Source organism: Myxocyprinus asiaticus, chromosome 41 (assembly GCF_019703515.2).
Source record: "Myxocyprinus asiaticus isolate MX2 ecotype Aquarium Trade chromosome 41, UBuf_Myxa_2, whole genome shotgun sequence".
In the NCBI taxonomy this organism is placed as follows: Eukaryota; Metazoa; Chordata; class Actinopteri; order Cypriniformes; family Catostomidae; genus Myxocyprinus; species Myxocyprinus asiaticus.
This window is the reverse complement of record NC_059384.1, coordinates 26,524,856-26,552,571: the sequence shown is the minus strand read 5'-3', so window position 1 is coordinate 26,552,571 and position 27,716 is coordinate 26,524,856. Positions and strand designations below refer to the sequence as shown.

The 27,716-nt window shown below is 37.5% G+C and overlaps 2 protein-coding genes across 6 annotated transcripts in view; one reads left to right on the top strand and one right to left on the bottom strand.

Moving 5' to 3' along the window:
- LOC127431880 (integrin beta-1-like) overlaps positions 1–3,773 on the top strand; it is a 48,684-nt gene extending 44,911 nt beyond the window's left edge. Inside the window, exons 15-16 of the mRNA XM_051682499.1 lie at positions 3–169; positions 2,087–3,773. Of these exons, the coding sequence (XP_051538459.1) occupies positions 3–169; positions 2,087–2,152 (233 nt within the window). The 3' untranslated portion in view covers positions 2,153–3,773. The remainder of the gene's footprint in view (positions 1–2; positions 170–2,086) is intronic.
- Positions 3,774–6,100: 2,327 nt separating this feature from the next.
- LOC127431511 (F-box/LRR-repeat protein 7-like) overlaps positions 6,101–27,716 on the bottom strand; it is a 70,037-nt gene continuing 48,421 nt past the window's right edge. For 2 of the 5 annotated variants that reach the window (XM_051681951.1, XM_051681950.1), the window contains 2 exons: positions 21,141–21,743; positions 9,019–12,293 (listed from right to left, as the gene is read on the bottom strand). In XM_051681951.1, coding sequence (XP_051537911.1) covers positions 11,557–12,293; positions 21,141–21,729 — 1,326 coding nt within the window. In that variant the 5' untranslated portion in view covers positions 21,730–21,743 and the 3' untranslated portion in view covers positions 9,019–11,556. Of the gene's footprint in view, positions 7,336–9,018; positions 12,294–21,140; positions 21,744–27,716 lie in introns of those variants that run through there. The other 3 variants (XR_007895619.1, XR_007895617.1, XR_007895618.1) reach the window with 3 other exon arrangements.

The following is a 27,716-nucleotide window of genomic DNA, read 5'->3' as shown; positions in this document are numbered from 1 at the left end:
AGAGTGCCCGGCGGGTCCTGACATCATCCCCATTGTGGCGGGCGTGGTCGCAGGCATCGTTCTGATTGGTCTAGCTCTGCTGCTGATCTGGAAGCTTCTTATGATCATTCACGACCGACGCGAGTTCGCCAAGTTTGAGAAAGAGAAGATGAACGCCAAATGGGACACGGTATGACAAAGCTTCTTGTGTTCACATTTAAATCAATTTTGAAGAGTTCAAAGTTACAGATTACATTTTATTCTTTTGAAAGCAAATGCTATTGAGTGAAATATTTGGCTAGGTCAAGAAGTCTTTTGTTGTCCCATGCTTCAAATTCATTGTTATTTTTTAATCCTTCCAAAGTAAATAAACTATTGCAAAAGAAGTGTTGTTTTTATGTTGAAAAGCTCTCTGAACTTTTTTAAGGCTGTTGTGAAACCAAGAGAAAGGCTTTTGGATTTTCAGGGCCTCAATTTTTCTAGGTGTGGCCTATACAGTTTGCTGTCAGTGTGGATGGTTCAGTGCTGCCCTCTGCTGTTTGTAACATTCACTTGAGATTAAAAGGAGACGTCTTTACCTGCATCCTTTTATGGTCTTAAGCTATCACAGTTCAAAATCTACTCAAAATGGGGAAATAGAATATAGTGATATTTTAGATCACAATTTGATACTTAATGAGCACGTTTACATGAACAATCTTACACCATTAATGCTTCAAAAGCAGACAGCGTGTAAGGTCATGTAAACCTTCCAAGCGTCCTTTATCAGGGAAAGGTCATAAGTGGTTTAAGCAAAAAGCGATCTGCACACATACATTTTTGGCCATTACCCCAATTTCAAATCGCATGTAAACACCTTAACAGTCGTTCTTACCATCTTATCCAATGTGCGCATGACTGTTTTTGTTTTGACATCAAAAGCAGAGAATAACCTGATGGTTTTAAGTCTCGTGTAAATATAGTTGTTTTCAGTGCATTCGGTGTGCAGGTAAGTACGCTCAAGTGTCGTTACAGGGATTTTTTTAAAGCAAAATGCTCTTTTAATAGTTCCAGAACTTTATTGTAAAAGTCCTAATAAGAGTTAATGTACTTTATTTTAATGTAGGCCTATTGCTCTTACACTACAAGATAAACAACATACATTGCATGTAAGCTTTGTTTATTGGTATATCAGAATAATCAGATTAAGCCAGTATTGAATGAATCTAAGCCACAGTATTATTATTTGTTGTAAATATCATGTAAATGAGTAGTTGATAGGTTAATACATCTAAAATAAAATGTAAGTAAGGGAACTTACGCTCTCCCTTACTGCATGATCTGTTATGGTATCATGACTCTGATTAAGACATATTCAAAGAACATATGTGTTTATCTGAACAGATACGGAGGTCAAATGTTTAGCATGCTGTGAGAGCATAATTTTCCCCTCCATGTTCATGAAATCTGATCATTTCTTCCTTAATTCTTTATCATTACTGTCCTTTTTGTTCTTCTTCATTTGTTTCTCATCATTTCAGCTCTTCTGTTACTTCATTTGTTCCTGATCTGTTATCTGTCCCCTTTTCCACTCTCAGACAGAGAATCCAATTTACAAGAGCCCTATTAATAAATTCAAGAATCCAAACTATGGCCGTAAAGCTGTGGCTCTCTAAGTTTGTATACTTCTCCACTCTTTCTGCATGGCCTTTTTCTGTGTGGGTGTGTTTCTGTGACTGTGGTCCCAATTTTCCCTCATTTTCAACCATTTTTAGATATTACTAAAGAATATTCTTAGATTCTTAGAAATCAGGCAAAATAAATGAGAAAAGCAGGTACTAAAAAGGATGAATATTGGGTAAAAATCACTAATCAACTACTGCATGGGTATCTTACAGTGCTGTACAATACTTCAATCAGTCTTTATTCATTTTGCTCACTGCATTTGATATCAGTGTGTACTGGAAATATGGTGTCTATACAGTTTTCATAGCTGCATGATGTGTAGTTTATTTTCAATGTAAAGAATTGCTTTTAATGGGTAGAAATGCATTGAGATTAGGAGTGCTAATTTTTACATTTGTTTATGATTCTTAAAAAACATATCTTTTGTTTGTTTGTTATACAGGGAGAGAATCCCATCTACAAGAGTGCTGTCACAACTGTGATCAACCCCAAATATGAAGGCAAATAATGGACACCAATATCACACGCAGAAATGTTTTGGAAGGGATGGACGTGGGGATATCCTAATGTTTCTTTTAAAAAAAATGTATTTTCCAATTTTATTCTTTTAGAAACAGTATTGTAGCACTCTTTTAGGAAGCAGTATTTTATCAAGGACTGACTGCCTCTCGTCCCTTGCAAAACGTGTACAGTTTGTATAGTCTTTTTTGTTTTTTTGTATTTACATCTGTATCTCTTCTAAACAACAACTTCTTTCAAATCTTTTCACACAGAAATATTTGTACCTTTGCACAATTGTTACAGCATTTAAATTTAAGTTGCTGTGCAAAGGGATCCACGAATCCCCCAAAATAGTGCAAAAAAACCCCCCAAAAAAATCACCGAATGCCATTTAAAAAAAAATCATATTTAGTTGTTGTTCAATTGCTGCCTTCATCCAAGAGTGCTATAAATCACATGCTGGTATAACTGGGAAAGTTTGCAGTTTAATGCGGATAATCTATGCATATTTATTTACTATCGTTGACAGTCTTGCATTTCATGCCAAAAATGTATTTAAGACGATGCATTTTTTCTCACTTATTGTTGCTCTTAGAATATCATAATGGCACGTCTTGTGGTCAAAATTTTAAGCTGAAAGTGTTGTCTGTGCATTTTATATGTTATGAAAGTATTATATATTGAATTATTATGTGGCTCTTGGTGAGTATCAGTGTATTCAGGTATAGAATCAGTATAGAAAGCCAAATCCCTTAAAATTGCTCATTAGTGATGAGCACAATTATGGATATCTACAAATGAAGTTTCAAAGCTTATGCTTTCATTAAACATATTTGTTCATCTCTATAGTGTATAATTAAATACATGCTAAATGGAAGTTGCAACAATTCACAGATGTCAGAGATGCTATAAGCTAAAAAAAAAAAAAAAAAAAAAAAAAAGCTTTTACATTTTCAATTGTTTCTAAATTAATTTATCTGGTGAAAATGAAGGATTAGGTAGTAGTTTTGTGTGCAAATGTTCATATCATATGCTCAAAGGTACAAGAACCCTGTTTTGTTGTTTGTTTGTTTGTTTGTTTTTGTTTTTTGTTTGTTTTTGTTGTTTTTTTTGCTGTTGATTTTTGTTGTTGTTTTTTGGGATGTAGCAAGCAAGGTTAGTAATTTAAAATCTGCAGGAGTGCTTGGAAAAAATAACAAATATCAAAAGGACAAAAACGGAAAGCCTGCCAAAAGACCTCATGTGCTAGTTTGAGTCATTGGTTTAGTTTAAAGTGCCTTTTTCTGGTATTTTCAATATTGCCATTTTAAATTAATTTATTCAAACAAAATCAAAAAGACTGTGGTGATGTCTTTCTTTAAAACGAAATAGCCTTTTAGGTACTTAGTTTAAAAAAAAAAAATGTTTATTTTAGCATTACTGGATAACTGATTTGACGTAGATATGAATGACTAAAAATATCATGTATTTTATTATTATTATTTTTAAATAAAGACCACCATGTTGTGATCGCATGACAATAGAGGTCAGTATATTGCTCAAGACTGCTGTTGTATTGACCAGTGAAACATTAAAAAAAAAAAACATTATACCTAATGTTAGACTATTCTACATTGATTTGAAACTTTTTTTATAATTCTTTGATCTCTCTTAAGAATTATAGTAAAGCTGGAAAGACATATCTCCTTTTAAAATATAACTTTGTATTGAAGATTTATGATTTGAATAACTGATTTTGATGGATAAGTGATGCAGACATGTAAAATGTGGTATAAGGCGATTAGTGCATTATGATAATGTATTCCCCTGTACATTGTTTTGTATTTGTTAATAAAAAAAATTAAAAAAAATATTACATAAAATTACTAATTGAACCTATCTATAAAGTATATTCTTCCTATAGTACAGTGCTGGTAGCAGAGTTAAAGGAATATTCCGTGTTCAATACAAGTCAAGCTCAATCGACAGCATTTGTGGCAAAATACTGATTACCACAAAATAATATATATATATATATATATATATATATATATATATATATATATACTGGGTTACAGTGTGGCACTTACAATGGAAGTGAATGGGTCCAGTATGTAAACGAAATGCTCACTGTTTCAAAATTATAGTCACAATATGCGTGTTAGTGTAGCCAATGACGATGTAATGTCAACAAACCCTAAAATTACTGTAAAAATGACGATTTAAACAACTTTGCAGCTCAAAAGATGCACGAGTTTTAACGGAAGAATTTATGTAAGTGCTTTTATAAAGTTATAAGCTTCATATTTCTGCCTTTAAACCTTCCAAAAATGTGCTTTTTTTAAGAAAAGTCGGGACGAGTCTAAATGAAGTTATGTGGTAATCAACATTATTCCATATATGCTGTTGATTGGGCCCGAAATATTCTTTAAGTGGGTGTAGGAACAGAATTTAACCAACAGAGGGCAGCAGCCGTTAACAAATGCAGCTTTGGCTCAGTGAGCTCGTCAACAAACAAGTAAAAAGAAATTCAACAAGCGTACGAGATTTCAGGGAGACGTGTCCTTTAATCTGTGTTTAAAGGTTCACGGGCGCAGTCTCCTTGGAGAGATTTTGAGATCTTAAGTCTATAGTGCAGTCGAAAAATAAAAGTCACGAGAGTAAACAGCGATATTTCCTCTCAGAAATACAACGCCATCCGCCCTACCATCCAGTGTTTAAAAACCCTTCACTCAAAGTATCTCTGAGAGTGGGCCTATTGTACTGCTTCCCCATCCATTCATAATACTGTGAGCGCCAAGAGAACAGGGATAACTATCGTCCAACAACACACCAAACAGTTCAGGAAATGAGCCCTGCCTCTGTTCAGTTACAGATAAGGCCATGTCCTGTTTGGTGGCCAGGAAACACATGATATCAAACTCTTTAGATTAAATTCTAGGTAGCATGTTACTTATTAACCTCATTAGCAAAACATGGGTTATTATATCTTTAAGGCAGATTGTACATTCATATCGTTATCCTTACAGACATGACAGACCAGTCGAGTCATTAAAGCGGTGTTTCATGTATTACTGTGGACAATGTTATGTTTACTAAGTTACATATACACTTGTTTGCTTGTTTACTGTGCAAAAGGAAAAAAGAACACAATTTAAGTTCATGTGACCTTAGTTTGTGCAGTTCAGCCGATGCCACACTCAACATTTCATGATCCATTTTGTTGTATAGTTATGATTCATTCAGTAACTGCAAATAATTTATGATTATGGTTATCATGAGGGTCATGCATGCCTGACTCATGTTGAAAATATTTCTAACTGAAGATGTTCTTGGGCCCAGCTGTTGGTGGTGCATTCCTAAACCCCATAATAATTAATCATTCTGATGTAGGTCAGCTCTCAAAAGAAGTGCAAAGGAAGTCCTAACTCATATCTGGATGCTTGCCTCAGGCCCTTTACCAAACTAAAAATGTCTGACTGTGATGTTTTACACACTTTAAAGAAATGCAGACCAGTTACAGGATCTACCCAGATAGCAAAATATTCCTGGCCCGGATCTGGCTGCATTCCGCCTGCAAGTTTGGCCCACATACAGTCGGAATTACAGTCCAAAATTGGTCCAAAAGCCACTTACTGAATGTAAGCCAATATCCTCCCCCGAAAGAGGCCAAAACTCAGCCACACTTATCCTGTCCCCCCAGCATGCAGCCATAATTGGAACACAACTGTGCCAGAATCACCAGACATCAGCCAGAAAACAGCCAAACAATTTACTGGTGCCGCACCAGAACTCGGCCACAACTTATCCTGTACATCCCCAGAAAGCAGCTGTAATTAAACCAAAGTTATGCCAAAATCTTAACATTACCAAGCCCCATATGTAATGTAATATTTTCATATTTTGCCAAAAAAAAAAAAAACATTTTTATTAAGGTTTAAAACACTCAATATCATACATTTGCCAACATAATTGCAACCCTCATGGGAAAAAAAAAAAATACACACTCAAATCTTTACATAATTGTGAAAATATGTAAAGGATAAAAAAGCTGCAGAAAGACAATATAACAAAAGCAAGAAATAAATGTAAAAATTGTTCAACATAAAAAAATAAAACAACATCTAAAGAAAATAGAAAAATATACAAATGTAAACTATGTAATGGATACATTAATGTTTCAAAAGCTAGCAATAAACATACAAATGATGAACAATCAAATAAGCTGCAAAAGACAATACAACTGAAACAAACAATAAATGTAAAAATTATAAATAAAACAACTTTGGAAAAAAGAAATGTTAAACTGAACTAAAAGCAACCTAAAAAGAAAAGTTTGTAACCCATCGTTCAAAATTACTGTTTTGATATTAGAGTTTTACTTAGTTGCCTCATGGATGGTGTTGAAGTTGCATCTGGAGACAGATGAGCTGTTGTGATTCGTCAGATGCCAAAGAATCGCTTCTTTTGAATGCTTGTGTTATTTGAGGGAGATGAGGTAACACTTTTGTGGAACGTAGACCTCCCCATCAAACTCATAATCATCAAGCAAGTGCCAGCTTCGTCATTGGGAAGGTAAACACACAAAACAAGAAATGCGTATTGAACATATACAAAAGCAATCTCTGTAACTTAAGATACAAAAAAAACATTTTGCTCATGTAAACATTAATTATGAATATTTTAGTAAAAAATTATGGGCAATAAGCATCTCTTATGTTATGTTAAGCCTCATCAAAAATCTATAGAAACATTTACTTTGCAAATCAATGAGAAATGTGTATGCCCTTTTAATGTGTCTAATTAGCTCATACACAGTCTTACATGGTTTTCCTTTTTAGAGGCATCAACGAATCCATCTCTGCCTTAGACTGAAGGTCAGTCTGCAGCTCTGTCAGAGGCAGCTTCTGTCATAATTTGCTATAACAGTCTGTGAATGACAAAATTGAAAAATCAAATACATACATGCTTTGATTTTTTTATTAATGTATATTGTTACTGTTAACATTTGTTTAATAAGTGACTTGATTATGAAAAGTATATTTATACATACTGTACTGGCGTTTAGAAGTACATGTGACTTTTGTAACAAGTCCAACTGACTTGAAGTCTCTCCAAAGTCTTTGTTGCCCTCTGAATTGCTTCACATTTATTTGGAGGCCAGAAGCACACACACCATCCTTCACCCAAACACCAGGTACATAATTTCTGCTAACAACATGCAAGTACTTTTTAATGTTTCAAATGGAGAAGGGTGAACACCACGAATGTGTCCTTCACATTGACTCAATGAGCCCCAGTCTACATACTTAAAACATGGTCTGTCAACATTTCAGACAGACATACTCAGATTGGCAACGTAAAAGATGCATTTCCGCCACCTAAATGATTTGACGCAGAAGTATAAATCGGCCCTTAGTGCCATGCTCTAATATTGACTGGCATGCTTGTTAGCAGGGACGGATTAACCACTGGGCCTATTGGGCCATTGCCCAGGGGCCTCTAAACCCAAAGGGTGCCGAGCTCTAAATCAATTATTTATTTATTTTGAGATAGCTATTATAAATCCACGTAAATGTCAGTATTATGTGAAATACTATTTGTTCGGCCGAATGCGTACTGGGTGTCAGCAACGTGAGCACAGACACTCGAGTGCGTGCTCAGGGAATCTGCGTTTATTTAAAGGACTACAGAGAACAGCCTTTGATTCACAAAACGCTTTCAATCCAAACACAAAGGTGCAGTTTACCCTGGCTGTGTACAAAGCTAATGGTTTAAATTTATTTAAGCAACAGAATTCTTGCAACAGTAGCCTATAGTGGACTTGTCGTGCATGCAATCAATGTTTAATGATAAAGAGAAAGGTGCAATACCCTAAATACAGTATGTGCACGGTAACCTTTTGTAATATTTGGTTAACCGCGAGAGTTCACGAATGGTTGTGTTATTTGTCGGGAGTCGGGACTCTGGAATAAAGAATGTTTATTGCCATGGATCTGTCAAACACAATCTCAGATAGCAAGGAATAAAATGCACAGTGAGCTATGAGCCTAAATAGCGCAATACATAGATCTTCAAATGACAAAATCACATTCAAGTCGAACAAAAATAATCTCCGTTCACTTTCCATGAGGCAGAGAACGCTACGGTTTATAGGACTTCTTCAGGATGCTTTGATTTTTAAATGATTCAGCATTTAACTTGTGTAATTATTGTCTGCACACCAGAGCAAAAGGGGGAAAAAACATTGGCTCACCATTTATCGATTTGTGACACCAGTGCTGAAAAATCTTGATGCAGTGCAACAAATGGTGAAACAGAACACAGGTGTCTCAAGGACTCAGATTGGGCTGAAGACCTCTAAACACGAGCAGAATAACAGAATAATGATTTTGGTATTTGAATACCATGCACATCCCTATGCATGATTATGGATCGGTTCATAATTAAAAAAGTACATATAACTGGCCATGTAAGACATTGCTCCAAACCTTTCTTCCATCAGTTTGAAAAATCCAACCAAATCTGGCAAGCATTCTGTAGTGCATAAAAGTGAACATAGTCACGTGACATGTCATGGACCCCCCATGGTGTACCGGCCCATGGGCCTCTCAGTTCTTAATCCATCCTTGCTTGTTAATGCTGATAATGAGTCTGTATATACTATATTGCTGTTCTCAATATTGTATGTCTACCCATTCAAGAGCTAGAAGAATGACAATTCTGTAGTGAATACTGATATATGATTAACTGTCCATTTTGCGATTTTAACTTTAAAATGTGGGATAAAAACAGCGGCTACTGTACATCCAGAATCTGGGTCTTTTGAACCGTCTGTATATATCTACATATATTGTTGAACCACTATTTCTAGAAAGGCATCTTTGTTATAAATTTCATCATGTAGCTGGAGATCAATTGAGGCCATTGAAAGGTTGAACATGATAAGCTGATTCTCATTTCTTGTAAACACAGACTCAAGCCAGCCACAAATAAGCCGAAAGCGCGTCTCCTCGTGTTTATTTATGCCACAATTCAGCCGACAGCATGCCTTTTTCTTCATTTGGCAAACCAGACTCACTCCAGATCTCAGCCAATTTTCATTGGCTAGACTCAAGCCAATGTTCAGCCAAACGAATGTCTGTCTTTGCTTTGTTTCTTTTGGTTGACCGGACTCACACCAGACTTCAGCCAAATGCTATTTAACACAAAGGTGCTAAAATTTCACTGCCAGAACCAAACCAGAAGCGCCAAAAACAAGCCATATTTGGCCCAGATCTTCTTGCTATCTGGGTAAGATATATACTTTCCCTTATTCATTCATATAAATTTGAACCTGAAATCTTGATGTTGGATTTATAAAGTCCATTAAAAGAACATAATTTCAATCATTTTAAATAAGTAGCCCTTTATTGAGTCTTTTAGCAGCAAGATTAAGACCTTGAGACTAATTTATAAATCTCCTTTAATCATGACCACTGTGAAATATGAAATAAAAGATTGTTTTAGATATTAAAACAACATTGTGATTACCATACATGCCTTTTAAAGTGCTAATATCCACATTTTTACTCATTTTAATTAACAAATGTGATCTCTTAGAATTAGATATCTCTTTTCAAAGGGAGACTGGGAAAATCCGATATACTTAAAGTTTTAACACACTTGAATGTATGTTCTCAATAATACTATGAGAAGTTTTAAATGTAACCATGTAATGGACATACTGTACATAGTCAACCTGCTAAAGGGCTATTGTAGATAAATAAAATGAAATAAAAAACCATTAGTCAACCCAAAAAGCAGCTTAATGTTGTACAGTGACAATATCGCATCTCTTTCATGTGATCAATACTATTATATACATAATGTAGTTCTTTTAAAGATGCAATCTTACAAAAATATTGTGGTGGTAGCATAGTACAGTGATGGTATCAGAAGGCACTACCATGGTACTTTCACATGTACCATATCACTGATTACCATAGTACCATAATATTTACATGGTACACTAAAGTACTTTAATTATATTCTTTCCTATTGAAAATACCATGGTATTACCATGATACTTTTTGGTTATTCTTTGTTAGTAAAGAAGCACCATTATATGCTTAAGACTGTGTCTTAAAACCAAGGGCACTGCCTGACTGGACAACCAATTTTTGTGCTTCACTGGCAATATCCATATTGATTATAAATATATTTGTAAGAGTATCAATATGAAATAATTCCTAGTAGTTAAAAATGTAAAATTAGTTCACCCAGTTTTGTGTGGGCTACATATTTTTAATGCTGACATTAGCACATTAGCTTAGCCTATCTACATGCTAAAGTCAGAATTAAATGTGAATATTGCACAGTGAGATGCGTTATTTGAGTGACATGCAGGAGTGACCTATAATGAAGTTTCTATCAGAAAAGACTCCGGATTATTGGGATTAATATGAATTTATATCATTTGGCATAAGCCCCTTCCTACAGTTCAATGCTCTGATGCTTGCTTGAACCGTCGGATCCTGCCGGAAGCGATGACTTCAGGGGATCAGAGCATACCCCCACCCAGGACGGGACCTAAACTGGTGGTGATGGGGTGGAGGGGGGTGAAAACAATGGAAGTAAGCCAACAATGAGAAGCAGCTGAGCTGGCTTATAAAGCGGAGGCTGTATTGTGATTGGATGAGATGCCTAATAGAATGAATTCCGAGATCTTCTTGCTATAACTACGCTTACGCTTACATTACTAATAAAAGATATCTCAAAATGGTTACTTATGTGTGTCCATTTCAATTGGAATTTGTTTTACGTAGACAGTTGTCCATGTAGGCTGTACCCGAACCCTTCTACATAGGGGAGCCTACAAGCTTAGCCTAAAATAGCATAACGCGATTGTCCCATAGACATTCTATAGGTGGTACACTGGCGAGGAGACAAGACGCCATTTTTTTAATGGATGTCTATGGAGGAGATGCTTCATTAAGCTGAATAAACAGCTTTTGTGAGGAAACAGCTCATCATTTAACGAACTGACTGCCTGTCTGCTAATCTTTAATATGTTTTACATTAAACAGTCCTTTTGGAATGAACTATGTGTGGAGATTATTACAATAAAATTGCTGTTTTATAAGAGAAGACATGGACAATTTTGCGACAGGTAGGTGTCAGTTTGCGGCTCTCCCCATTAATTTGTCTGGTATCTGCAAATGGTGACTTACTGTTGTAACACGCTAGTTGACCATTACGCTCTCTCCAATGTTAAAAACATGGAGGTTGTTATCTCTGTATAGAAGATCTCTGGCTGTACACAGCGAGTCAGTTCACTAGGTTTTGAGACATAGTAACCATGTAGCATTTCATTATACAGTCATTGAAAGGCACTGGGTATAAACATCCACTTGTCAGGGGTCCACATCCCTGGCATCCCAACCTGCCTCCTCAGTAGAAAGCAGGTATGGTGTGTTCTATTACACAACGTCTGCAGTGCTGTCTGACTAGTCGAAGGGCCTCAGGTGGCACCTCGCACTCCTGTACATTCAGTAACTGCAACTCGGGGCATCCCACCGCTAGCACCGTTAGCCCTCTCCCTGTCACACTCTCGCATCCCCTCAGACTTAACCGTCGAAGCCCCTCGCAGGAGCGTGCCAACACTTCCAGCCCGTTGTCTGACACGAGCGGACAACGGCCAACATCAAGAGATCGCAGTCTGGGGCAGCTACGAGCTAAGTGGCTCAAACCCTGGTCTGTTAGCCCCTCACAGCCCCGTGCATTCAGGTAACGTAGCCGCGGACAGTAGCGTGCTACATAGCGCAATCCAACATCTGTAATGCGCATACAATGTGCTACGCTTAGGTAGCGTAGGCGGCCCTCCAGGCGGGCAACTTCACGCAAGCCAAAGTCTCCCATTAGATGGCAGTCGCTAAGGCTAAGCTCACGTAAAGAGGTGCAGTGCAGTGCTAACTGTCGCAGGGAATCATCTGTTAGGCGGATGCAGCGCCGAAGGAAGAGGTGCGTGAGACGTGGGCAGTGAAAGGCGATGGTCCTCAAGCCTTCATCCTCCAGGGACACACAGTCTGTCATGTCCAGGTAACGCAAGCCAATCTGTTGTCCGTGTAGTGGGGTGAGCTGAAGAGAGGCCTCTTGAGTCAGGCTGATACAGGTCACTTTAGGGCAGCCTTGGGAAAAGGGAAGGAATATTAACTATTATAATTTCTATTTATCAAGACAAACTTTGAGTTTTGGCTTGACTAGAAGTTTAAAAAGCCTTGAATTTTAAAGATTATGAAGGCCCAATGAATCCTTGGGCAGTTATTAGGCATTCTGAGTAGTTGATCTGGTTGGGTGCAGGCAGTTGCTAAGTTGCTCTGAGTGGTTGTTAGGGGCACTGTTAAGGTGTTCTGGGTTGCTAGGCAGTTTCTCAAGTGTTCTGGGTGGTTTCTAGGTTGTTTTGCGTGGTTGCAAGGATGTTCTGGGTGGTTGCTAAGCAGTTGCTTGGTGGTTCCGGGTGGTTGCTAAGCAGTTGCTAGGTGGGTACTAGGGTACTAAGTGGGTGTTAGTGTTTTTCTGCGTGGTTGCTTAGGTGTTTTGAATGGTTGCTAGGTGTATTGTTATATGTTCTGTGTGGTTGCTCTCAGTGGTTGCAGGCAGTTGCTAAGGTGTTCTGAGTGGTTGCTAGGGGCACAGTTAAGGTGTTCTGGGTAGTTGCTAGGCAGTTTCTAAAAAGTTCAGGGTGGTTGCTATAGTGTTCTGCGTGGTTGCTAGGATGTTCTGGGTGGTTGCTATTGCTAAACAGTTGCTAAGACTTTCTGGGTGGTTGCTCAGCAGTTGCTATTGCAGCTGTACTATTGCAGTTGTATTTTTATTCGTATTCATATTTGTATTTGAAATTTACTGTGCAGACCTCCAGCTTTTTTGCCAAAAAAATTACATTAAAAAAATAAATAAAAATCTACATTCTGTGACGCTATCTGCAATGCTTTTCATGTGGAGTTCAAAGTAGCAATTGATGCTGCTGTTGAGTGGTGCATCAACGCCCTGACACAAGTCAAGTGGATGCCCCTTTACACAGTCTTTATGAGCACAGACATGCACAGGACAATCAGTTCATGTTTTCTTGATCCTGTTGAACAGGAAATCAGAATCCTGCAGTGGAACCATGCTGTTATGAATGTCACATAGGAATCAGGGATACAGTCACATTTAAATTATGTCAGGTTTTCAAGGGGAATGAATAAAAAAGGGGTGCATAAAGGCCAGAGAAAAAAGAAAGAAAGAATAAAGACAGGAACCTGATATGGAAAGAAAACTGGACAGCATCCTTTTAAAGTTATACTAACTGCCTTTTTAAAGCAAATTCAACCACAGAAAATCTAGGCTACCTCTGCAACAAAGGGTCTATTGCTTGTGGATAGCAGAATGCCTGCTATGCCCTATGTATGATGAATAACTTTACAGTGTGACTCTTACAATGAACACAGCAGATGGACTCTTACACTTTTATTCAGGTTAGAAGTCCATCTTTCAAAAGTGAGCAGACCCCACCTTCCCCTAGAGAGAACTGCTGGACGGGTAGCAATTCTTAGATTCCATAATGCTTTTCCCAGCTTTCACTGAAAAGCTCTGTCTAGTGCTATGAATTATTCCCTGAATAAATCCACTACCAAACATGGAATTCTGAATTCTCTTGAAATGAATAAAGAGTTAATATGTTTTGCTCATTGACCAAGTTGTCATTTTAAATGGATGTGCCACGCAAATACCAAATATTTTCACCCCATCGCCCATAAAATTCCACAACTATGCATGGTAATATTTCATTTCAAGAAATGATTTTTTAAATAATATATTATACAGTGGTAAGAAAAAGTATGTGAACCCTTTGGAATTACCTGCATTTATGTACAAATTTGTCTTAAAATCTGGTTTGATCTTCATCGAAGTTACAATTATGAACAAACACAATCTATTTAACTAATAACACACAAATTATTGTATTGTTCTTGTAGATATTGCATACATCATTCAAACATTCACAGTGTAGGCTGGAAAAAGTATGTGAACCCTTAGGCTAATGACTTAAACATATCCTGGCATCCAATTAATGAAACAAGATTGGAGGTGTGGGTTAGAGCTTCTTTGACTTATAAAAATCAATCAAACATTTTGAGTTTGCTATTCACAAGAAGCATCTGCTGACGTGGACCATGCCTTGCAAGAAAAAAAAAAAGGAGATCTCATTATTTGACCTATGATCAAGAATTGTGGCTTTGCATAATGCTGGATAGGGTTGCAAAGTTGTCTTGAAGAGCGTAGATATTCATCTGTCCACAGTTAGACAAACTGTCTATAAATGGAGACGATTTTGTACTGTGGCTACTCTCCCTAGAAGTGGCTGTCCAGCCAAGTTGACTCAAAGGGCACACCGCAGAACAGAGGTGGGAGCAAGTCACATATGTTCAAGTCTCAAGTCAAGTCTCAAGTACAGTGCAGACAAATCAAGCAAGTCACATCAATTCAGTGACTCACCTCAAGCAAGTCAAGTCGAGTCCTGATGAGTTTCAAGTCAAGTCGAGTCAAGCCACAGTACTAAAATAAATAGAGGTTAATTTTTGAAATAAATACTTAGTTTTGCTCTGAAAAGATGAACTTATATACATATCTTTACATTCATTTTTTTATATGAATTGTATAACAGTAATGTGCTATAACGTGCTATGTTAACATTGGAAAATAAAATAATATAAAATTAAATTCAGATACTAACACAAAATGATCAAAATTGCAACTGAAATCAACTCTACAAGTGCAGTCTTGGGCACAGTAAACTGTGACATGGATGTCTGCTGTGGATCGCTGCAATATAGCCTGGATTTGAGATAATCATCATATCTGTATGGATAAACAAAAAATACAAAACCAGTCAGGGAAAACAGTAAATATTTCTTATACTTCTTATGTTTAAAATAAATCTACTTATCTAACTTTAATTTTATTACTTTTTAAATAATGCAAGGAAAATGAACTGTAAATATAAACTTAATTTCATACTACGAATAATATAATCAAATATATATATATATATATATATATATATATATATATATATATATATATATATATATATATATATATATATATACACACACAGGGTTGGTAGTGTTACTTTTGAAATGTATTCCACTACAGATTACAGAATACATGCTGTAAAATGTAATATGTAACGTATTCCGTTAGATCACTCAAGGTCAGTAACGTACTCTAAATACTTTGGATTACTTCTTCAGCACTGGTAGATTTTTTCACTTGTTTTGACTATAAAAATTCTGCCAGTACAGTAAGACAAAATACACGTTAAAAATACATTCTCTGAAAAACCTAAATATCTTATGCAGTGTTGTTTCTAAAACAAGGTAAATCAAATTGATCTTGTTTTAAAGATTCTTAGATATTTTTTACAGGAAAACAATACAAAATTTTTTATCAAGAATACGAGTCTTACTAGAAAAAAAGAAATAATGATCCAACATGAATTTTCTTGATAAAAAAATATGATCGTGCCTGTTAACGTGTGCATGTAAAATGGCCAGAAATAGCATTTTAGCTTAGCGTAAAGCTGACAATTTACAGTTGTGTTCAATAGTTTGCATACCCTGGCAGAAATTGTGAAATTTTGGTATTGATTTTGAAAATATGACTGGTCATGCAAAAAAACTGTCTTTTATTTAAGGATAGTGATCATATGAAGGCATTTATTATCACATAGTTGTTTGGCTCCTTTTTAAATCATAATGATAACAGAAATCACCCAAATGGCCCTGATCAAAAGTTTACATACCCTTGAATGTTTGGCCTTGTTACAGACACACAAGGTGACACACACAGGTTTAAATGGCAAATAAAGGTTAATTTCCCACACCTGTGGCTTTTTAAATTGCAATTGGTGTCTGTGTATAAATAGTCAATGAGTTTGTTAGCTCTCACGTGGATGCACTGAGCAGGCTAGATACTGAGCCATGGGGAGCAGAACAGAACTGTCAAAAGACCTGCGTAACAAGGTAATGGAACTTTATAAAGATGGATAAGAATATAAAAAGATATCAAAAGCTTTGAAAATGCCAGTCAGTACTTTTCAATCACTTATTAAGAAGTGGAAAATTTGGGGATCTCTTGATACCAAGCCAAGGTCAGGTAGACCAAGAAAGATTTCAGCCACAACTGCCAGAAGAATTGTTCGGGATACAAAGAAAAACCCACAGGTAACCTCAGGAGAAATACAGGCTACTCTGGAAAAAGACGTTGTGGTTGTTTCAAGGAGCACAATACGACGATACTTGAACAAATATGAGCTGCATGGTCGAGTTGCCAGAATGAAGCCTTTACTGCGCCAATGACACAAAAAAGCCCGGTTACAATATGCCCGACAACACCTTAACATGCCTCACAGCTTCTGGCACACTGTAATTTGGAGTGACGAGATCAAAATAGAGCTTTATGGTCACAACCATAAGCGCTATGTTTGGAGAGGGGTCAACAAGGCCTATAGTGAAAAGAATACCATCCCCACTGTGAAGCATAGTGGTGGCTCACTGATGTTTCGGGAGTGTGTGAGCTCTAAAGGCACGGGGAATCTTGTGAAAATTGATGGCAAGATGAATGCAGCATGTTATCAGAAAATACTGGCAGACAATTTGCATTCTTCTGCATGAAAGCTGCGCATGGGATGCTCTTGGACTTTCCAGCATGACAATGACCCTAAGCACAAGGCCAAGTTGACCCTCCAGTGGTTACAGCAGAAAAAGGTGAAGGTTCTGGAGTGGCCATCACAGTCTCCTCACCTTAATATCATCGAGCCACTCTGGGGAGATCTCAAATGTGTGGTTCATGCAAGTCGACCGAAGACTTTGCATGACCTGGAGGCATTTTGCCAAGACGAATGGGCAGCTATACCACCTACAAGAACTATTACAAAATACTGCACACTATAACTGATGCTAAAGGGGGCAATACACAGTATTAAGAACTAAGGGTATGCAGACTTTTGAACAGGGGTCATCTCATTTTTTTCTTTGTTGCCATGTTTTGTTTTATGATTGTGCCATTATGTTATATCCTACAGCTGAATATGAATCCCATAAGAAATAAAAGAAATGTGTTTTGCCTGCTCACTCATGTTTTCTTTAAAAATGGTACATATATTACCAGTTCTCCAAGGGTATGCAAACTTTTGAGCACAACTGTACACAAGGTTTATTTTTATTTCTTCTGCTCCAAACTTATTTCAAACTTACTTCTCTGTCTGCTCTTATGAATGTAACACATCATAAGAAAGTGTTTCACCGCTGTTCAAATGCACTTTGGATCACATCATTTATATGTATACATTTTTACCATTTGAAAGGACTAAATATTAAATGAAACACATGACAATAAAATGCAAAGTAATCTCTTCAGTAATCAAAATACTTTTTGAATGTAACTGTATTCTAATTACCAATGATTTAAATTGTAACTGTAGTGGAATACAGTTACTTATATTTTGTATTTGAAATACGTAATCCCGTTACATGTATTCCATTACTTCCCAACCGTGTCTATATATATATATATATATATATATATATATATATATATATATATATAGTAAATTGCGTTAATGAACATGCATGGTATTTTTATCATGGGCGCTTAAAAATACTGTGAATATTTCTATATACCTTATTATCCGAATTGTTTAGATTTTTAGAATTAACTGGTTAAAATGTATAACACTGTGTGTATGCTGTGTAAAAATGCAGGCAGATTTTCAAATTGATCTAACAAAAACGGCAGACGGGCTGAATGAAAATGCAAATTCGCTCTCTAACCGTAGGTGGCGCTTATGGAACAGCAGAAATATAGCTGTTACCCTGGTAACGCCTGTACACAAAGCAGCCTTGCGCTTATAAACACTACTTTGGCTGTGTCTCGTTTGGAAGGATGCGTCCTGCGGAGGTCGCGTCCTTTGAAGGCTGCAGTATACCGAGTGTCCTCCTTTAAACAAGTCTCGTTTAAACGAGACGGCCTTCGTAGGACAAACGGAAACGGAACGTAACACGGTTGCTATGACAACACGCCACTCTTAAACAAGCGCGAGAGCTTTGAGTGAGAAGGGAACAAAGTCCCTCTGGAAGTGAATGTATGAGGTACATTATAGGAGAGTTATAATGAAGTAAAGAGAAAAGAAAATAGATTTTACAGTTGTACTTTTAGTCAAATACTTTATTTTAATTATATATTATATAATTATACATATTATATACTCTGCACCCATCTACTGAGGTACTTCAACTTGGGAATTATCATTACTTGCGTCTGAACATCATATTTACGGGCAAATTGGCGTCATTTTTTATTTTTTTAATTTTTTTAAGACATTTCCATTGAAGCAAAGAATTGTGGGTAGTGAGTGCCCACGAAGGATACACCTCATTCATCCTCCGAATTCCCATGAAAGAAGGTCACATTCGAAGTGTCGCTTTTCTGGAACAAGACAGCCTCGATGACGTGTGCGGCCGACAAATGCCTTCCAAACGAGACACAGCCATTATTAAGCATTATACGGCGTTAAGATGAAAAGAAAACGCCATCGAAACTTTACTGAAGACAGTAAGTTCCCTTCAGAGATACATTTATATAAAATAGTCATAAAGGTATTGCATTCAAGGGCTTTAGTTAAAGTCTTCAGATGTCATAATCACTATGAGAGCACTTGGATTTTGTCACGAGTCATTCTGTATATTTTATACTACTTGTCATGTTTTAAATAAAGTGTTGTGACTACAAATCTGCCTGTTATGTTTTTATATTGCCAACAAATGGTTATGGTATATTGTTGACTGTTGAGAAAGTTTAGAAAAAGCACACACATTTAGCGCTACAAAACATGAGATTATATGATCGTGAATCATTTGAATTTATGACAACCCTCAAACATTTGTTCAAAATTACAACAGTAATTTTAAATATGAATCTTTCTGGATAATGAAATGGAACGAAATGATTTACTTACCTTTCCTTGTGGTTTTTGAAATGTCTGATGAAATTCGAGGTTGTGGTGGTTGTATCGGATAATTGGCGTTGCATATTGTGCATCTGGCAAATCTTTTTTTATTCACATGGTCCAATTCGAAATCTTTATATCCAAAGGAGATTATTTTGGGAACTCCACAATCATCTGTCATTTTGGCGCATTGTGAGCGCAGCGTTAACTGCGCAGATACAGATCAGTGGTGCTGGCGGGCATACATTTTTGCTTATTAATTAATTGATGTCGCAATATTTTTTTTAAACATTTCATTACTGTTTATAATAAGTTATAGAAAATAATAATAAAAAAAAGACGAGTCATGCAGATCAAGTCAAGTCTCGAGTCGCTGGTTCTCAAGTCAAAGTCAAGTCGTCATTTTCTTCATTTAGTCAAGCAAGTCACAAGTTTTTAAATTTGCGACTCGAGTCAGACTCGAGGCAAGTCATGTAACTCGAGTCCCCCACCTCTGCTGCAGAATCCTAGAGTGACAGCTAAAGACTTGAAGGAATCATTGGAACTGGTTAACATCTCTGTTCACAAGTCTATACGGAAAACATTAAACAGGCATGGTGTCCATGGCAGGACACCACAAAGGAAGCCGCTGCTTTCCATCAAAAACATTGCTGCATGCCTGAGGTTTGCCAAAGACCACCTTGACATTCCAAAACGCTACTGGGAAAATGTTTTGTGGACTGATGAAACTAAGGTTGAATTGTTTGGGAAGAACACTACATATGGCATAAAAAGGGCACCGCATAACAAAATGAAAATATCCTCCCAACGGTGAAGTACAATGGAGGGAGCATCATGATTTGGGGCTGCTTCGGTGCCTGGACAGGTTGTCATCATCGGGAGAAAAATTAATTCCCAATTTTATCAAGATATCCTACAGGATAATGTCAGGGAGGCTGTGCGCCAGCTGAAGCTCAGTAGAAGTTGGGTGATGCAGCAGGACAATGACCCTAAACATTGAAGTAAATCCACTACAGAATGGCTTAAAAAAAAAAAATGAAAATCCACCTTTTGGAGTGGCCTAGTCAGAGCCCAGACCTTAACCCAATAGAGATGCTGTGGAATGACCCCTACAGAGCCATTCACACCAGACATCCTAAGAATAAGGCTGAGCTGAAGCAGTTCTGTAAGGAAAAATGATTCAAAATTACTTCTGAACGTTGTGCAGGTCTAATCCGCAGCTAACGGAAATGCTTGGTTGAAGTTATTGCTGCCAAATTAGGGTTGACCAGTTTTAAATCCAAGGGTTCACTTTCTTTTTCAACAGTACTGTGAATGTTTAATGGGATGTGTTCAATAGAGACATGAAATATTATAATTGTTTGTGTGTTGTTAGCTTAAGCACATTGTGTTTGTCTATACTTGTGACTTTGATGAAGATGAGATCACATTTTATGACCAATAAATGCAGAAAACCAGCTAATTCCAAAGGGTTCACATACTTTTTCTTGCCACTGTATTTTAATAAATTATATAAATATAAATGTATATATATACATTTTATAAAAATTATATTTTGCATAAAGAAAATTACGCTTAATGTTAGGATTTTTTTTTCACTGTGTCATTATCTTCATGACAATAAAGCATACTGACCGCAAAATTCCCACTACTGTACTGCAAAAAAATGTAAAAAAAAATCTCATTACTGTTATGAGACAAATATCGTTTTCATTACTGGAATACAGTAATTTTTACAATTACAATAATTTTTTTTAAAGTTAGCATAAATTTTATTCAGTAAAACAAATCATTTACAACTTAAACCAATAATTTTTTCCCATTACATTAATGAAAATGCTTGTCATGAAAAAAATGTCACTGTTCTGTTTTTCTCTTCTAATCTTCTATTTTATATTTTCCAATTTTTGTTTCTCAGATTCCATTAATTGTTTGGTTTTCAACGCATATATAACATAGCCATTGCAGTGACTACCAATATTACCTGATACGTTCAAGTGCTCCAGATTGGGACACTGGGATACCACGTCAAACACAGCATTGTTGGACACATTATAACAGCCAGCAACTTCCAGACGCCGCAGCTCTGGACTGCACTGAGCTATAACACGAAGCCCACGATCAGAAAGCCTCCAGCAGCCACTAGCTACGACTGTCTCCAGGGTCAGACAAACATTGGGAGTATCCTGACATAACCGATGGGAGAGCACTTTCAGGGCCCGGTCAGCGTGTAGCAGCTCTCCAGTTAGACGGATACTACTCCAGAGCCGTGGATCCCAGGCAAGGTTATACCACCGACGGCACACTCGAGCGCAGCGGCACAGCTGAGGGGTAGAGAGGAACGAGAGGATGTGCAGGAGAATGGGGTCGGGCAGGACATCAATGAGTGTGGTGTGAGGAGCTTTGGAAGGCCGTGAGCATGTCCCAGAAGGAAGGTGCACCATGGCAACTGTTTCACCGGGGACAAAAGAAGAGGAAGATGTTTCGTGGCCATTGGGGACCGTTTGAGGGGGAAGAGAGGAAGGGTTTGAGTTCAGAATGAGAGCGGGACTGGGAGTGCTAAGTTTCCTCATGCTCAGGTCCGAATCTGAAGAGAAGAGAGAGACAGAATTACAATTCTCTTTAATACCCAAGTTGTTTCTCCTAGACACCAATGAGATTAAATGGAGAGCAAATCAAGACTTTGGGGTTTAAGTCTCTGTTTCTCAGAAGTTTCTAATAAGAAAAAGTCATTAATAATTTTACATTTCTCTTGAATTTCAGAGGAGATCTCAATAATGTCTGGTATACACTCCTAGTTAGGTTGTGTTTTGGCTTTTGTAGGGCAGTAAGGTACTATATGATTTTAGGAGTAGTTTGGGGTTAGGGTTAGGGATAGGGTTAGACGGGCCAGCACATCAACAATTTTTTGTCAAAAAGTGTTGTGTTTTTATTTTTTTAGGAGAATTTTGGGAGAAACATCTGAGACAAGGTTGATAATCAAATAAATACAAATGAGAACTCCATTAAGTCTCATGAGCAATGAAAGACCAACATCTGAGCAATTAAACTTTCTTATGTAAATGGATTCCCACTGAATACTGTCTTGTTATATGATACGTTAAAGGAATATTCAAGGTTCAAATCAAATTCAGCTCAATCTACAGCATTTGTGGCATAATGTTGATTATCACAACAAAAACAACAAAAGTAAGGCACTTACAATGGGAGAGAATGGGGCCAATTTTTGGAGGGATTAAAGGCATAAATGTGAAATTTAGTGTATAATTTTATAAAAGCACTTACATTAATTCTTCTGTTTAAACTTGCATATAAGTTGAGCTGTAAAATTGTTTAAATCATCGCTTTTATGGTCATATTAGGGTTTACGGCGTAACGTCGGCATGGCAACTAAATTGTAAAATTGGCTATAACTTGACACAGATAAGGTTTGTAAGTGATTTGATCACACTAAAAGCATGTTAACACATATATTGCTTATGTATTGTGGCTATACTTTTGAAACAGGCTACATTTACATGTACACCAATACTCTGATTATTGCAATAATCAGAGTATAAGGAATAATTAGATTAAGATGTTTACATGATTTGGCCAACCACTTCAATTGCTACTTGCCATTACTCTGATTATTTGCTGAGAAATGTGAAGTTTTAATGCTTTTTTATAAATTAATATTTATTACAAAAAACAACTTGTTGCACATATGTCTCTTTAAAAACAGCTTGGCATAAGGTAAATTAGTCAGTCAGTTTGTGAGTCTTTTTGAACGATTTATTAAAAGAACCACTTCATGGGAGTCACGTGACACCATGCAAGGATCGGCGAGCTCTGCGCACTTTGCTAGTTTTAACACTTTTAATGATATAAACCGGTGAGATTCGATACACTCTGTTTCATAACTGTTCTAGATGGACAATATGTCAAATAATTCAAAATCCTCTGGCTCTGGAAACATTAAAAGACACTTGCGTGCTCAAGCTGATACCTCCGAAAGGGCCACGAGCCAGGGAGTCGGTTTAGTCGGAGAAATGTGGGAAATGCAGCAAGAGTTGCTGGGCATGTTGGCAATGCTAACGAAGGTCGTTGCTGACTTGGAGGATCTTGCTGTGATACGTTTATCGATCACTACCATGTAGGCGAAGTTCTCCAAGATGGTTACAAGAGTGGGGGATGTTGAGATACGGATCAATTATCTGGAGTCATCGGAGAGGGAATTATCTGCTAATCTGCTAGCAACCAAGGTGGAATTACGTCCATATTGTTGGAATTCCTGAGGCCGAAGTGGTTCTGGGTATGGTGAAATTCCTGGATGGGCTCCTTCCGAATCTGCTCGACATATCAGGCCATAAGCTGGAAATCGAGTGATCTCACAGGGTTCCGGCGCAGAGATCCACAGAGGGAGACAGGCCCCGATCAATTCTGGCCAAATTTCTGAGATCATCCAATAAAGATCTTGTGTTACACAAGGCAAGGAGTAAAGGAAGGCTTTCTTGGAAAAACCACAGCATTTTCTTGTTCCCAGACTTTGCGAATTCGACGAGAGAAACATGATCGATTCAAGGAATGTAAGAAACTTTTACATCAACGGAAGGTCTCTTTTGCACTGATATTCCTGGCCAAATTGAGAATAGATGCTATGGATGCTAAAACATTCACATGCCCACAGCAAGCGATGTCCTTTATAAAGTCAATGGAGTAAGTCATTTTGTGATACTCACGTTGCAGCCGAAAGGACCGGCTCACTGATCATTCACTTGACTGTTTGAGGAAACTGAGCATTTTTTTGGTGCTGGTTCCGCCTAGTGGCTGGAGTTTATTTTGTAGAGTGGCATGCCTTCGGGACAGTTTTGTGGATGAATCTACATGCTCTTTGAATTTGTTCCACCTATTGGCTGGAGTTTGTTTTACAGATGATCTTTTGCTGTGTAATTCTGTCTCACAAAATTTGTATAAAAACATTGGACTTGAGCAATCCTACAGCAAAGTTGTTGCTGGGGTCCTCGTAGGCATGCATGGACTGTTTGAGTTTGGAGGGATGGATGCCATTTGGCGCTGTCGTGCACGAGGTTAATGCGCACGTTTTTCTTTTTTCTGTTTGTTTTGTTCCGGGGGATGTTCAGGTTTTAGTGGTCGCACCAATGCTGAAATGTGATCTTTATAATCTTGTTTTTCACACACAATCTATTTTTTCTTATGTGTCAAAATGTCAAATGTTAATATGAGTGGATTGTCTCTCTCCATGTTTAATGTGAATGGGTTGGGGCACCCTATAAAAAGAAGGAAGGTTATTTCTCTTTTTAATCATAAGAAATATGATAAAGTGTTTCTTCAAGATATGCACCTTTCTCCGCAGGAAGCAGAAAAATTTGGAAAGATATGGGGTGGGCTTTGGAAATTTTTCCAAAATTTGGAAAGATATTTTTTTATAGTGCTGGCTCGAGCAAGAGGAGGGGAGTTATTACACTGATAAATAAACATCTACAATTCAAATGTCTCAAACAGAGTAAAGATAAATTGGTAAGAGTCATTATTGTTTTAGCTGAAATTCAGGGGCAAAGTCTTATTTTGGCTAAAATTTTTGCACCTAATGTGGATGATCACAGGTTTTTTATAGATCTTGAAGGGATGTTGCAAGCCGCTGGCACCTCTCATGATATAATATTGGGAGGAGACTTTAATCTTTTGATGGACTCAGTCCTTGATCATAGTGAAGCAAAAGTGTGCAAGCCCCCTAGAGCAACACTGACACTTCACAGGATGTGTAAATATCTTGGTCTTACAGATATTTGGAGATTTTTGAACCCATCTGGTAGGGACTATACATTTTTTTCATCAGTCCATAACATTTACTCTAGAATAGATTTTATATATATATATATATATAAGTCCTTCATTTCATCTGTTGTTGATTGCTCAGTTGGAAACATTTTAGTCTCAGATCATGCCCTGGTGTGTCTAGAGGTGTTGCCACATACAGAGAAATTCCAACAAATGCTAAAGAATGAAATCAATGTCTATATGAAGACCAACTGGTCCTCAGTATCCTCTGTGGGTGTGGCTTGGGAGGCACATAAGGTGGTTCTTAGGGGCCGGATCATACAGTATGCCTCATTCACCAAAAAATCCAAAGCACAGAACTTGTGAAATTGGAAGGGAATATTAAAAGTGCTGAGGTAGAGCTGAAGCGCCGAATATGTCTAATGGTCTCAGAGAACTGCCTGATTGAAATACAGATATAATACTATTTTGATGCGGAAGGTGGAGTTTTGTCTATTCAGGGAAAGACAGTCATACTTTGAGTCAAGGGACAAAGCAGGAAAACTTCTGGCTAGATATAAAAAACAGAGAGTGTCTTTTTCTACCATTCCCTCAGTGAAATCTGCTGGTGGTGAAATATTTACCTCGATCATGGATATTAATAATGCTTTTAAAGAATTCTATCTATGATGGTTTCTAGGGGAAGAGTCATCCAGAAAACCTGATGTGATGCTTGCACAAAAGATTTATTGTTTTAGGTGGACGGTAAAACTTGGATGGTTAAGTTGATTTCAGCTCCTTAGTGTTTGTTTGTATTTGTTTGCTCATAGAAAACAAAGGAAAATTCACACACATAAAATTTACCTCTGCAATGCCTTTTGATTATTTTATCAAGACATTTCTCATGGTACACTGACACACACACACACACACACACACACACACACACACACACACACACAACAACAACAACAACAATAAAAGAGGTGAATGAAGAGGAATCTTCATTTGTTTTCTGTGTGTTTTTATGGGAATGTGGATCTTTCAGATCAATTTGAGGAGTGCCTATGGTTTGCACCATCCACATTTTATCGTTAAGCGTGTCATGCAGTGTGAGACTCGCACTGGTCTGGTCTTGGTCTTGACTCGGTCTCGCCCTGCCTTGGTCTTGGTCTCAACTTGGTCTCAACCCCTCAAAGTCTTGGTCTTGTCTCGGTCTCGAAACACTCTGGTCCTGGTCTCGGTTTAGGTGGTCTTGAACAACACTGTTCATTATATTTATCTATGATTGGGAAGGTTAATGTTATTAAAATGAATTGTTTTCCAAAATTCAACTACCTGCTACAATCTCTCTCTATAGATGTCCCTCTCTATTATTTCAAGCAATTCGATAGCATAGCGAAGTCCTTCATTTGGAATGGTAAACATCCAAGATTACATTTCAGTAAGTTGCATAGGCTGATTGACAAAGGTGGGTTAGGCCTACCCAAGATTTTGTTTTATTATTATGTATTCGGTCTCAGACATTTGGCTCATTGGTTGTTTCCACCTGAGAGAGCCGCTCCCTGGTTTTGTATTGAACAGGAAGTTCTTGCCCATATTTTGCCATTGCCTTTCTATCAAACTAATCGGAGAAGTTAAGTTACACCTCGTTATCTCGCATTTGCACTCGGTATGGACAAAAGTGTCCAGAGTGTTTAATTCGGACATTTATTTAAATGTAGCCTCGAGCATATGGCTGAACACAAAACTATGTAGTAATAAGTCCCCTTTCTGCTGGACAGAGTGGATTGTGAGGGAGGTTAGTATGCTCAGTGGCCTATATGAGAGTGGAGTGTTGAGATCCTTTGAAAATATGGTTCAACATTTTGGGATTCCCAGATCTCAGTTCTTTAGGTATTTATTGCTGCGCCACCTGCTCTGTACTATTTTTGGGAGTAGCATACACCCCCCTAAAGCGGCATATACTCTGGGAGTGGTGATTGCTGCTTTTGGAAAAGGTCATGACGCATCAGTGAATTACTCCCTGCTAATTCAGAGTCTGGGGGACGGACCTTCAACTTCTCACAAGAGATTATGGGAGAAAGATTTAAACTTGTTATTGGAGGAGGGAGTGTGGGCTAGGATTCTAAAAAAACATCAAGTCTACATCTAGAGATGCAAGGGTGCGTCTTATGCAATTTAAGATTTTACATCAATTCTATTGGACCCCCTCTAGATTGTATAGGCTTGGTCTGAAAGACACACCCACCTGCTGGCGATGCCAATCAGAAGATGGGGACACAACCCATGTTTTTGGTGGTGTGTTAAGATCCAAGAATTTTGGTTGAAGATTCAGAGTTTTATGTTTGACGTATTGGGCACTCAAATTTCATTTTGCCCCAGACTCTGTATTTTAGGTGATGGGGCAGTCATTAATATAGGGGATAAACACATAAAAAATTGGGTCCTAGCCACTGTTATGATCAGCAGACAGATTGTTCCAAGGTGATGGAAGTTGGCTGGAGCGCCCTCATTTCATGAGTGGTGCACAGAGATGGGGAGAGTGGCGGCATTCGAGGAAATGTCATGTAGAAGGCTGGGAAACTTAGATTTATTTGATAGGAAATGGGCCAGATCTTTGGCATTCTTGGAGGGCTCTCGGGGAGGGGCAGTGGAGAGAGAAGTATAGTTTTAAATGTGTGTGATTTTTATATATATATATTTATTTTTCTTTTTTTGTGTATACTCATGTGTGACCACAGGCAGGACCGTTTCTAGGCATAGGCGAACTAGGAGGTCACCTAGAGCGCCACCTGCT